Source organism: Cervus elaphus, chromosome 5, assembly GCF_910594005.1.
Source record: "Cervus elaphus chromosome 5, mCerEla1.1, whole genome shotgun sequence".
In the NCBI taxonomy this organism is placed as follows: domain Eukaryota; kingdom Metazoa; phylum Chordata; class Mammalia; order Artiodactyla; family Cervidae; genus Cervus; species Cervus elaphus.
Window position 1 is genome coordinate 125,439,929 of NC_057819.1, and position 13,593 is coordinate 125,453,521.

Sequence of the window (13,593 nt, forward strand, 5' to 3'; positions counted from 1 at the left end):
TTCTTTGTAACCCCTTGGACTGCAGCATGCCAGGCTTCCCTGTCCATCACCAACTGCCGGAGCTTGCTCAAACTCATGTCCATCGAGTCAGTGATGCCATCTAACTATCTCATCCTCTGTCTTCCCCTTCTCTTCCTGCCTTTCCCAGCATCAGGGTCTTTTCCAATGAGTCAGCTCTTTGCATCAGGTGGCCAAAGTATTGCAGCTTCAGGTTCAGCATCAGTCCTTCCAATGAATATTCAGGACTGATTTCCTTGAAGACTGACTGGTTTGATCTTCTTGCAGTCCAAGGGACTCTCAAGAGTCTTCAACACCAGTTTCTCTGTGTTCTAATTTCCTCTTATAAGGACACCAGTGGTATTGGATTAAAAGCCATCTTAATGACCTCGCCTGAATCACCTCTTTAAAGGCCCTCTCTCAAATGCAGTAACATCCTGAGTGTTAGAGATTAGGACTTCAACATGTAAATCTGTAGGGAGACACAGTTCAGGCTGCAGCTACCTCACCTCGTAGCCACGATATCGAAAAACCTGATGATAGTATGACTTCCGTTTGCTGTCCCTGTTCTCTCTGACCAGAGGCGGATAGAGTCCTTGGTCATAATCAGGGCTCAGACACATTACCAGCGTGTGTCCAGATGTGTGTCTCCTTCTATGTTCCCTGGATTCACAAGGAGCTTTCAATCTGAAAACAGCAGCATTTCCCCAGTCCCCAGGCGCTTCCTCCAGTTACTTATTCTCCCCCTTGTGTCCCTTTTTTGTCCTGGACACCGAGCATCTTCATACATGTCTCTGGATCCAGTCACCATGTCCCCTCACCTCCGGCTCCTGCGGTTCCTGATGAGAGGGTCAGATACTGCTTTCCCCAGGAAGGCTCCTTTCGGTCCTGACTGGGGGAAATGCCCAGGGGTCTCTCTGGGCGGCCCCCAAGGCCCCTGTTAGTTTTGAGTCACATCACTGAAGACTGTCTAACAGTGCTTGGCGGTCCCTCAGCCTCTGTGAGGCCCACCCGGGGTGGGGACACTTACTCCCAAAAGTGTATTGGGAAGGAGTGAGACTGGAAGGTTTTTCTCCAGGTGCTTCTCTCCTGCTCATGTTTTCCCTCCAGGACTGGTCAGCCAACCCGATGTTTGAAAGGAAGGACAACAAGAAAGAGGCCCTGTTAGACTTGGATGGGAGGGTGGCCAATCTCAACAAGCGCTACTCCGCAGTCAAGGATGCTGGCCTGAAGATCCAGGCCATGGTCGCGGTGAGGAGATGCCCGGGAGGGCCTTAGAGAGCCCACATGCTTTCAGTAGCCAGGGAGGAAGGAGCAGGGTGGGGAGCAGGCTGGAGGTTTCATAAAATGTCGGATGTCTGCAACCTTTAATCCAGGAGTCTGATTTTATAGCAGCAGACTCTGCGGACTGCTCACCTGGAAGCCCGATCCTCTGGTCACATGTCTGTCTTCCTCTAAGGATGTCAGAGCCTCCTCCCCCTACATAAGTCAGTGTGGACAAGTGACATGTTTCTACAGGGTCCCTGGGGGTAGTTGAATCTGGGACCAGCAGGCCATCTTGGAGGAGGAGGGTCTGCTGAGCTGTTCTTATAGTCAAGTCATTGCTCAGAAGGTCCTTACTCCCAAGGAGTGACTTGACTGGGCCAAGAAACACTTTGTTTCCAGGTCCTCTTCCTTTGCCCTGGTGCCAGAAGCTCCCAGTAAATTAACAGGTTAAACTGCAAAAAAGCTTATTTGAAAGAGTTAACTGACTAACCTGTTAACAGTCCCAGATGTATTGGAAACAACACAGGAGAGAGAAATCTGGCTCAGGGTCGGGAAGAGGCTTTGTCATCACATCCGTTTGCTTAGAGTCCTCGACTCCCATAATAGTCATGTGAAGCATTGTTTTCTACCTTACACTGAAGCTATTTAAGCCTGTGTCTTCTCTTCCCTATTAGAATATAACTGCCTGAGGGTATAGACTAGGTCCTGTTCAACTTCGTGTTTCCTTGTAGCTCTCAGTGTCTTATAGATTCATCTACCCACCCACCCACCCAACCACTCAATCATCCATCCACCCATCCATATACCATTCACCCATCCATTGCTCATTCAACCATCAACCCATCCATTCATCCACCCAACCATTCACCCACTCATCTACCCACCTGTTCACTCATCCACTCACCCAGTCACTCGTCCATCCATCCACCAGCTCCTGCTCCGCTCCAGACGTTCTGTTTAGTGCTGGAGGTATAACGGTGTGAAGGACAGTCTATTCCTGTCCTCGAGACGCTCGGCATCAGGGGGAGGTGCAGACCACAGACAGACAGAATAATTCAGCATTGCCATCTGTGCCATCACAGGCACAAATAATGGGTCACTAGAGGGGACGCAGGTGGGGGCCAGGGGCAGGACTCAAACCTGACATGAATGGGGTGGTAATCAAGGAGGGTCAAGGAGAAGAAAGCCATATCTGGCATGAATGGGAAGGAGCAGCCTAGCCAAAGACACAGATCTAGGAAGAGTCTGGCACATTCAGGAAGCCAAAATCAGACCTCTGTGTGTGGATTGTGTGAGTGAGGACAAGGGTAGTCCAGAAAGTCATTGGATAAATTGACTAAAAAGGGAATGGGTAGACCCAGTGAAACAGCAATCAGCCATGTGGTTCTGTTTGCAGGAAAATGCAGAACTCTTCAGAGTGGATACGACAAGCCAGTCCTGGAAGGATTACGTCAACTACATTGACGGCATGGTCTTAGATGAGTTTGATCAATTCATTCGCAAGTCTCTAAATTACCTGATTGACAACATGGTTGCAGATGTAAGTGACAGATGTGAGATTTATGTATATGCACACACATATATATGTATTATAAATATGAGATAAGGTTTACATTGGAATATATAATCTGTGGTTTCCTGATGGAAGAACAGACTTATTAAAATCTTCCCAGGATGACCAGTTTGTCCTAATTTCAAACATGAAAGTCCTGCACCCCGGGACATCTGGTCACCCTGAATGGGCCGCAGCATAAATTGGCTAAGCGCACCACCGCAGAGCTGAGCTGACCTCTGTTCCTGCTGGGTTAGGAAAAGCAGGCACCCCTGGCCCCTCCTCATGTTGACCGGGGGTGGGATGTGCCCTCCTGTTGGCAGTGTCATCCACCAACCCTCTCCACCCTCTGCCCAATCGAGCAGAAGGTTAAACCAGGTCAGCAGAGTGGGTTTGCTGGTTAATTGCTTCCTGGCCTGTTCTCCCTGCCCGTGTCTTTTTCACTACAGGGGCTCCCAAGTGACTTTGGATACTGCCCAGGAGGGCAAGATCAGAGACCCAGCCCACTTAGCTCACTCTCAGGAGAGGGTGGTGGGCACCACAGTGAGATGCTCTGACACAGCTGCAGAGGGCAGTTGTCACCAGAGCATCCACAGACCCCAGAGCCTGTTGGTGAAAGTAGACAGCATTACTAGCTATAGGGCTCACCAAGGGCTTCCTCGGTGGCTCAGTGGTAAAGAATCTGTCTGCCAATGCAGGAGACGTGGGTTCGATCCCTGGGTGGGGAAGATCCCTTGGAGAAGGAAATGGCAACCCACTATAGTATCCTTGCCTGGGAAATCCCATGGACAGAGGAGCCTGGCGGGCTACAGTCCATGGGGTCACAAATGAGTCAGACACGACTTAGTGACTAGACAACAGCAAAGACTCAGCAAGCAAGGTATAGCAACGCAACATCAGCAATGAAGGTAGCTAATGTGTAGTATTTATCACTACAAAGAGAAGCAGCCCCAGTCAAATGGGTGATGAGTCCCTGATAACACAGTGTCCTTCCTAAGAAGTCCCAGGGAGGATCTGTGTTTGCAAGTGGCCAACCAGAAGGAGTGGCCCCCCCGAGACAGAGGCTCAAGAGAAGTCTGCTCAACTGAGTTCATGACAGCTGACCTCTCTCACTCAGCTCACTCAGGCACTAGTGCAGACCCTCCCCCAGTCATAGAGCCGGGGGGCTCTTGAGCTGGCCACCCTCGGGGCCAGTGTGGACTACGTTTGGGGAAGGTTAGTGGCCGTGGAGCAGGTTCCGAGCACCCGTGGACCTCAGCCTGCACTCTTGAGATTTATTGGTGCATTGGGTGGGCTCCATCCTGTCCTCTGACACCCAAGACCACACCTAGGATCTGCAACATCACAAGGAAAATCCAGGAACAGGCAGGGTTACGGTGTGCCCACTTTGTAAACAGGACCCCTGTGGAACATGAGGCTTGTCCTTTCTGGAGCTCAGCAGAGGCCATCCTGCCTGGCTGGGATGCCCCCCGCCCCCGCCCCACACGCTCTGTATGTTAATTATCCATCTAATCCCCACCGTAACCCAAAGAGATGGGGACAACAGTTGCCTCTGTTCTATGAAACGAGTCTGCTGATTTTATGTATCTAGGGAAATGACATTGAGGTTCTCACCTGAGACCACGCAGCTGGTCAGTAGCAGATATGGGCTTGAACGCAGGTAGTGGGTCTCCTCGGCACTCAGTCATTGCTGCTTCATCTGGCTTGGATGCCCAGCCTGCGTTTGGCCTGGTGCTGCTGCCTTTGGCCGCACAGTTCTCGCTCATGGGCCCTTGGTGGGGAGTGTGCTCTCTGTAGCGGTCCCAGCCAGCAGGAGCCAGCCCTAGACCTTGTTTGGTGCCTGGGTGAACATCAGGCATCGAGAATGGTTAGCCAAGGGCCAGGCCTTGACCCCACAACGCCCTGTTTTAGGAGAGCGTCGCGCCGCTGTTCGAGGTCCGCATGGAGCTGGAGGACGACGGGCTGATCTTCAGCCCATCCCTGGAGGTGGGCGGGGACCGAGGCTTCCTGGCACTGATCGGGAGCCTGGTCACCGACATCTACAACACAGCCAAGCTCATCCCCAGACTGGCCAAGGGCAGGTTGCACTATAAGGTCAGTCTGGGCTTGGTTACAGCCCCACCACTTTCCCTGCCACCAACTGCTACCCGGGGTCAGAATCGCCTTCCTGATGCGGCAGCACTCAGTCGTGTGTGTTTGTTTCATGGTGGTGGTCCCGTGTGTGATGAGGAGCCCAGGGGCTTCCATTCTGTCAGGTTCCCCAGGAACGGTGGCCCGGATATCTCTCCCCAGAGTGGACCTGTCCTTGGTCGACCTGGTTTTCATTCCCTCAACACCTCCCCACCCACAGCGAGACGCCAAGTGTGCTTTCCCACCCCACTTCCTGCTATTTCCCTCCCTCCTGTAATTTACAGTCTGTGATCCTCATGCAGGCTCTTTGACAAATGTGCCTTCCACTGGCTCCCACACCCCTTCATTCTGAATGCATTAAATACCCACCCACGACATAAAACACACAGATCAGATCCTGGGGATGCAAAGGCGGGGCAAATTCAGCCTCCCTGAATGGGGAGGTCTGAGAAGGTGTGCTTATTGGAACATGGTTTGTGGGGCAGTTAAACAAACATTGGAAAAGACCTAAATAGCCATCAAATACAGGAGTCCTTCAGTAGCTTCAGGCCCATCCAGACAAAGGCGTCTAAATGAGTCACTAAAGGGAGCCTGGGATGGAAGGAGGCTCGTGACATGTTATCAAGTGTTTATCAAGCTGCGGAACTATGTTTAGAATGTGATTTCATTCATTTAAGCAAACAAAAGCCTGTCTTCCTAAGGATGTACTCCAAACTGTCAAGAGTGCTCACTTCTGGGAAACAGGATGGGGGCGAGGGAGGCGGGAGGACGGGGAACATAAAGGGGGCTTTTTATTTCATATGCTCTGCTTTGTTTGAACTTCTTGATGATGGGTGTGTATTATTTGTAATAACAAACATTTCCAGCAAGATGCTCTGTGCTGTCAGGGACAGTTATGTGCGCACGTGCGTGTAGTGATGTGAGGACAGGAGGAAATACCTGGCCAGGTTAAGGACAGCTTCCCAGAACAGCTGACCTGCATTCTGAATCATGAAGGACAGGAGGAGATTCCCAGGCAGAGAGAACTGTTTGAGGATTCCTGAGCCATACAGAGGTGGTGTTCCGGGTTCAAATGCACACAGCGAGCTGCTCTGGCGCTTAGCCCAGAGTGAACCACACCACCAACAATCCACTCAGGGACAGACATGTGGGACCCAACACAGGCCGATGAGAGCCGGAGCCCAACATGTGGCTCTAGAATCTGAAGGGCCGCACGTTTGGGGCTCCTCCACCTGCCCTGGGGTCCTCGCATGATGTAGCAGAACAGAGCAAGGCAGAGTAAGGGTCCCGGTGACCCGGCCACACCCCAGGCTGTGCACACCCTGCCCTAGTCTCATTTGCAAGATTTTAATCTACCGAGGCAACTGAGTGACTCCAGAGACAGGTCAGTGCCACTGATAGAAAAGGTAATGTTGCCCACAGCTCCCCCAAGAAAGGAGAGGTATGGTTGGCCATGCAGGGGCCAAGTGGGGAACAGCAGGTTTGGTCAGGAGGCAGGAGGAGGATGGAGGGAAGCCCAGGCCAGAGGCTGGTAGGGGTGGGGAAATTGCTCCAGATGGGCCCCGGGGTCATCTCCCATTATCTGGTACCTGGCGCTGGGGTGATGGAGCAGGGGAAACATGGGCTTGCGATATGAGAGTTGGTTAGATGAAGGAGGTGATTGGGCATTTGGCTGGTTTGCATAAGAAAGGCGTGCCCGCATCCCAGCCCTTTGCTCTCTTAGAAGTGCCTGGCCCTGCGCCGCAGTTGTGGGGGGCAGTCTCTCCCCAACCAGCAAGATTTTTTTTTTTCTTCTTTTGCACCACACCAGGCAGCTTGTGGGATTTTTAGTTCCCTGACCAGGGATCGAACCCGGGCCTGCAACAGTGAGAGTGCTGAGTCCCTTAACTGGACTGCCAGGGAATCCCCAGCAAGATTTTTTTAAGATGCTAAAACTACTTACTGCTGCTGCATAGTCACTTCAGTCATGTCCGACTCTGTGTGACCCTATGGACTGCTGCCTGCCAGGCGCCTCTGTCCATGGGATTCTCTAGGCGACAATACTTGCTAAGATATAGAAACTTCAAAAAACATGTTTCATACACACCCTCCACCTTGAGATTTTCCAGTTATGGGAGCCAATCGCTACCTTTTCGCTAACACCAATTTGGATTGCGTTTTCTGTCTCTTGAGATGCAAAAGGCCCTGTCCAGCCAGGGCCTCCCTTGCTCCTGCTGCAGCTGTCCATGTGTTTTCCACTCAGGTCCTCAAACACGTGCCTCCTCTCAGCGCAGGCCCTTTGCTCTTTCTCCTGCTCTTCACCTCCTGTCCATCAGCTCTCAGACCAACGATCACTTCCTCAGGGGGTGTCCCCCCACCTCCTCCCTGCTACACCTGAGTACAAGGATAAGAGTCATGACGACTCAGTTTTTGATTTACTGATAAACTTGTGACCCCGTCCTGGTCTGTCCCCATCCCCACGAGCCCTGTCCACACTCCCAGTGCCCCCTCCCACCGCGTGCACACAGCAGGTGAGTAACTACTCAATGAATGAAGCTATGGGTGAGTCGTCCTAGGGTCTGCCAGGCAAAAAGTCACGTCCGGCGTACCTTCACGTGGGAGAGCGTCCCCAGTGGGCAGGTGTCCCCTCCTCTCATCTCGGGAGGTTAGTGACGCTTGAACCAACAGGGAGCCGCTCTCCAGGTCAGGGAGACCACGGGGCGAAGCCCTCACCCGTCTGTCCCCCTCCTGCCTGCCTGCCTGCAGACCGACCTGGAAGACATGACGGACCTCATGGAGATGCGGGAGGAGATTTCCAACCTGGTCATCAGCGCCATGAAGGAGGCCGAGGAGTACCAGGACTCCTTCGAGCGCTACTCCTACCTGTGGACGGACGACCCACAGGAGTTCATGAAGAACTTCCTCACGTACGGACACGCCATCAGCCGGGAGGACTTGGACGGCCGACCTGAGGAGACCCTCCCCAAGACGCCGCCCACTCTCACCCAGTTCCAGCGGCAGGTGTGTGTGGACCTTGCCCACTGGTTTTCTCGCTTCTGGAATCAACCACTCCCTCCCCGCCCCCTCTGCTGCGGAGGGCCACTGGGTTTGATTGAAAACGCGGGTGCACGTTTACTTTTTAATGTAGGTTTTATTATTATTATTCACGTATGGAGAGACCAACAGGCCAGCAGACAGCCACCGTGAAAAGAGGGTTTATGACCCATGGCTCCCGAGAGGAGGGGGCACTCCAGGCCACGGGTGTTGCCAGCGGGGCACCAGAGTCGGGAGACAGAGAATGAGGGGAAAGCGCGACCGAGAACTCGCGCTAGGGTCCTCATGGGGAGGAACAAGCAAGGCAGGACAAGCCGACTTCGGATGGGCTAGTTTGAATCATTTCAGTGCCTCGGGGCTCTATGGGCTGTCTCCGGCTGTCAGGTACCTGCCCTAGGGTGATTAGGGCAGGTAGACAGTGGCCTAGAGTGTGAGAGCAGGTGGTAAAAATTGGGGTGCGGACTCTGCTTCATTGTTTGCACATGAAAGTCGTGGTCCCGGGGGAGGGGTTTGTCTGCCATCTCTAGGAATGAGCCAGCCTGTGACTAGGGGCGGGCTTGTCCCTCCAGGGTCAGCAAGGCCACCGAAGCCAAAGCATCAGGAATGTAGAGCATGATGGGAATTTCCTGGTGGTCTGGCAGTTAGGACTCAACTCTTCCTGGGTTTGCTCCCAGGTCAGGAAACTAAGATCCCTCAAAACGCATGGAGTGGCCAAAATATATATACATTAGAACACGAGAAAACGTAATGAGTCTACAGACCTTCATGTCTTTTCCTGAAGCTCGGTGAGGGTGGCCCAGCAACAGGGAGGGTGGGGTGGGGTGGGGGACACAGTCTCTCCCACAACACGGTGGGGGCCGACAGCTGGCTGCCAGTCTTGAAAGCCTCGAGGACAGGCAGCAGCACAAAGCCGGCTGAGTTAAGGATGCCCCGTGGCTCCCAGGACCCCTTGCACCCCTTGGAACTTTAGTCGTGCCCTCCTTCAGAAGCCCTGCTGGCCTCGCCAGGCGGCGTCACTTTCTGACAGCCTGTATCCCACGTTCGGCGATAGACTTCTGGGCCACAGGGGCTGCCAGCTGGGGCCAGGAGAAGGAAAGGAGCGCATTGTGAGGGCCTCCCCGGCTGCCACACGCTCTGCTGGCCCCACCGCAGCAGCCCAGCAGCTGAGCGGGTCCTTGCCTCCCAGATCGACTCCTACGAGAAGCTGTATGAGGAGGTGTCTAAGTGTGACAATACCAAGGTGTTCAACGGCTGGCTGCAGTGTGACTGCCGCCCCTTCAAGCAGGCCCTCCTCAACACCATCAAGCGCTGGAGCCTCATGTTCAAGCGGCACCTGAGCAACCACGTCATCAACAGGTGGGCGCCAGGACCGCTGCCCCGGGCCCACTCCCACCCCCACTGGCCTGATGCTGACCACACCCTGGAGAGCCCTGTGCCAGGATCCCCAGCCAGCCGGGTGTGGAGCTGAAGCTCAGGTTTAGAGACCAGCGGCCCCATGAAGGGTGGGTCCCAGGAGGAAAGTGTCACCTGGCAGGGAGTGGGGGCCCTGGTCCCTTGGTCATTGCTTCTTTACTGGGCACTTACCGTGTCTGACCAACAGGTGCCAAGGAATCCTTTAGGAGCCCCGAGTTGGGCAGGGAAGCCTGGCATGAAACTCGAGGGTGGTACCTGTGCAGTTATAGGCAGTGGTGGGCTGGGAGTCTCCAGGAGCCCCGAGAATGTGTAATCTCACTCTTCCATCCAGGAGGCCCCCACAAAGGCTACCTTGAGATGTGACCTTACCCAGGACTCACTGACCAGTTGAGCTAGTGAAACATGGGGTGCCAGGCAGGCAGGAACATGACCCTCCCCTGGAGGGGGGCACCCATCACATGCGGCCTCACACCCACCAGCCTCGCGGACCTGGAAGCCTTCATGAAAGTTGCCAGGATGGGCTTAACAAAGCCCGTTAAGGAGGGGGATTATGACGGCCTCGTTGAAGTGATGGGGCATCTGATGAAGGTCAAGGAGAGGCAGACAGCCACGGACAACATGTTTGAGCCCCTGAAGCAGACCATTGAGCTGCTCAAGTCCTACGGGGAGGAGATGCCCGAGGAGACGCATGCGAAGCTGCAGGTAGATGGGCCTGGGATGCCCCGTTGGGGGAGCTGGAGCCCCGTGGGGCAGGGTCAGAGGGCAGGCTCTTGTGACCCGGAGCCTGCGGGCCAAACCTCTTCTTCTAGACCTCAGATCCCCGGGGAATGGTGGGCTGGGAGGACAAGGCTCTCCAGAGATGAGGGAACAGGGAGATTGCCTCCCAAGGGTGGGAGGGGAACAGTCCCTGCGTTTAGTTGGCGTTTCAATGGATTAGAAATGCTTTCATGTCCCACTCCTCCTCCTGAGCCCAGCGGGAGCCTGGGCATGAGGGACAGTGGGCCGAGAATGGGGTCCCCAGAGGTCCTGCCAAGATTAGGGGCCAGCAGCGAGGCTGAGAGAGAGACCAGCTCCCCGGAGGAGAAGGCGCCCAGCCATCTTTATACCCGTGGGGCAGAGGGGCCATGGTAGGGGATGCAGGGACTTGAAGAAGCCTGGCACTTACGGCTGATTTGTAGGATGTCAGTGTTGGTGCCGATGCAGCTGTGTGTGTGGCTGGGGGGTGGGTGAGGGAGGGAGGGATGCAGGAGATGGGTCCTGCAGGCAGGGTCATGCTGCTCCCCTGGGCTTTGTCTCCTCCCAGACCTGGCTGCCTCTACCTGCTCCCTTCCTCTGCCCTGACTCTGTGCCTGGTCACACAGGCCTGACTCCCTGTGCCGGGAGACACTGACCCCAGCCAGTGCCCAAGACCCCCAGCAGGGGGAGTGACAGGATGGTGTGGGCGGCTGTGGTGACCTCTCCCGCTGCCCAGGCCCTGCTTTAGAGCATGTTGTGTTTGGCCCCTTTTCCCCCTGCCCAGGGCTCAGTAAGGACTAGGATTTGAAGTGTGTATGGCCAGGCCCAGGAGCTCCGGGGCCGTGGACAGGGCAAGTGGGGTGATAAAAATTCTGATAAACATTTGAGCCATGCTACTGCCAACAAAGACTGTTAGTTAATTGTAGAAGAAAGTGAAACAATGTCTGTGGGCAAAGAGATTAGGGGCTGGGATTTTTGTCTTTAAAATATTTTATGGCAAGTACAATATTTGCCCAAGTATGGAGAACTTGGAAAATACAAAACTTCATCTGATTACTAAAGCCATTCTTGAAATGACAAAACTACAGGAATGGAAGACAGGTTAGTGGCTGCCCAGGTTTGCGGGGGTGGGCAGGGTGGGTGCTGATGCAGGACGGTTCCCTCGCGGTGACCAACAGTGAGGTATGTGGATTGTGGTGGGGCTTATGGGAACCTATACATGAGACAAAAGTGCCTAGGACTACACCTGCCTACAACACATGCACTCACATGCACACATACAACACACGCACATATGGATGAGCTTAAAACAGGGTAAAAACCGACAAGTTCCGTCATCTGTTAACAGAAACACCCCAGGGTCCAATGCTGGCTTGGCTATCGAGCCTTAATTGTATAAGATGCCAGCACTGCGGAAGGCTGTGGGGAAGCACCCAGGACTCTGTGTTACTTTTTTCCCAATACTTATTTATTGATTTATTCGGCTGCACTGGGTCTTAGCTGCAGCACCCAGCATCTTTGGTTGTGGCACGTGGGATATAGTTCCCTGACCAAGGATAGAGCCCAGGCCCCCTGCCTTGGGATTGCAGAGTCTTAGCCACTGGACGACCAGGGAAGTCCCTCCCTGTGATATTTTTGCATCTCCCCGTGAGTCCGTAGTGATCTCACACTAGAAGGTTTTTTAAAAAGAGCAGAGAAGGGAGTGGTCCTTGGCCTCTGCCTGCACAGGAGCTGCCGGAACAGTGGACGAACACCAAGAAGCTGGCCATCCAGGTGAAGCAGAACGTGTCGCCCCTGCAGGCCAACGAGGTCAGCATCCTGAGGCGGAAGTGCCAGCAGTTCGAGGTACCGTGGCCTGGGGGGCGGGCCGGGGTGCAGCACCCACCGCGGCCGGGCCCTGGGCCGGGAGCCTGAGCGTCTCACGTGGTCCTCCCGCAGCTCAAGCAGCATGAGTTCAGAGAAAAGTTCAGGCAAGAAGCCCCATTCAGCTTCAGTGACCCTGACCCCTACAAGTCCCTCAATAAGGTATTTTTGCTCAAGGAGGAGATGGGGTGGTAACTCTGGGGACCCATCTTTTCTCAAGCTGTCATTCTCGTGAGTCCAGAAACACAGCCTCGATGGGACCAGCCTCGGGGCCGAGCATACGTGTGTGTGTGTGTGTGTGTGTGTGTGTGTGCGGGTGCATGCGTGTGTGTGTGCACAGACATGCAAGCTCAGCCATCCTATGGGGCCTCCCCTCCAGGCCCCATCAGAGAAGCCGGGTGTGGCTGGGGGGGACGGATGGAGAGGGCGCTGCTCCCCCGGCTAGAAAGTTTGATGCCTTCCTGTGTGCGTGGGGTCAGAGTACAGTGGGCCAATGGCTCTGAGGGTCACTGGGACGGGACGGGGTGGGGGCAGACGGGGAAGGCTCCGCTGAGCGTGGGCACCCCGCTCACTGGCTTCCTCTCATGCCCGCAGCAACAAAAGAGCATCGCAGCCATGGAGAGCATCATGGAGGCGCTGTGCAAGTCCGGCAGCCTGTTCGAGGTCAGCGTCCCAGACTACAAGCAGCTCAAGGCTTGTCACAAAGAGGTCCGCCTGCTGAAGGAGCTCTGGGACATGATCATCATGGTGAGGGGCCATCTGGCTGGGGGCGGGTGGGTGGTGTTGAGGGTGGGGCGGGGGGGGAGGGAGGGGGAGGTGGGAGGGGGTCCACGGGCAGCATCCCAGCACCAAGAGGGGGTGGCTCCCATTATCCCCCCACCATATGACACCCACCTCTGATGGTTGGTGGAGGCAGCCCCTCTTCTCAAACACAAGAGTAGGAAGCCTCACTCTCCACCCCAGGGTCAAGGCACTGTCCACAGCATATGGGCATGCGTTAGTTCCCCATGGTCTTGCCTCTTGGCTCCTCTATTTCCAAAGATATTTTAGTTCTTCTCTTTTTTTTTTTCATTTTTTATTTTATGGCAGTATGTGTGCATGCATGCTAAGTTGCTTCAGTCATGTCTGACTCTCTGTGACCCCATGGACTGTAGCCCACCAGGCTCCTCCGTCCATGGGATTCTCCAGGCAAGACTACTGGAGTGGGTTGCCATTTCATCCTCCAGGGGATCTTCCCGACCCAGGGATTGAACTTGCATCTCCTGCATTGGCAGGCGGGTTCTTCACCACTGTGCCACCTACGAAGCTCTTATTGGAGTATAGCTGGTTAATAATGCTGTGTCTCAGGTGTCGGGCAAAGTGATTCAGTTATGCATATACATGTATCTGCTCCTTTTTGAATTCTTTTCCCATTTAGGTTATTATAGAGTATTGAGAGGAGTTCCCAGGAGGTCGCTATTGGTTGTCTGTCTTTTTTTTTTTTAATAGATAATGCCTTGATTTTAATTTTTCTAATCTCTTGGCTGCACTGTGTGGCATGCAGAATCTTAGTTCCCTGACCAGGGATCGAACCCATGCCCCCTGCAGTGGAAGCGTGGCATCCC

General features: G+C 54.3%; 1 protein-coding gene across 1 annotated transcript in view; it reads left to right on the forward strand.

The window, feature by feature from the left end:
- The window catches only part of DNAH17 (dynein axonemal heavy chain 17), a 94,082-nt gene that overhangs the window by 19,063 nt on the left and 61,426 nt on the right, over positions 1-13,593 (forward strand). The window contains exons 16-24 of the mRNA XM_043905345.1: positions 1,108-1,248; positions 2,660-2,803; positions 4,727-4,909; positions 7,691-7,945; positions 9,165-9,334; positions 9,871-10,093; positions 11,855-11,971; positions 12,065-12,151; positions 12,584-12,736. Coding sequence (XP_043761280.1) covers positions 1,108-1,248; positions 2,660-2,803; positions 4,727-4,909; positions 7,691-7,945; positions 9,165-9,334; positions 9,871-10,093; positions 11,855-11,971; positions 12,065-12,151; positions 12,584-12,736 — 1,473 coding nt within the window. The remainder of the gene's footprint in view (positions 1-1,107; positions 1,249-2,659; positions 2,804-4,726; positions 4,910-7,690; positions 7,946-9,164; positions 9,335-9,870; positions 10,094-11,854; positions 11,972-12,064; positions 12,152-12,583; positions 12,737-13,593) is intronic.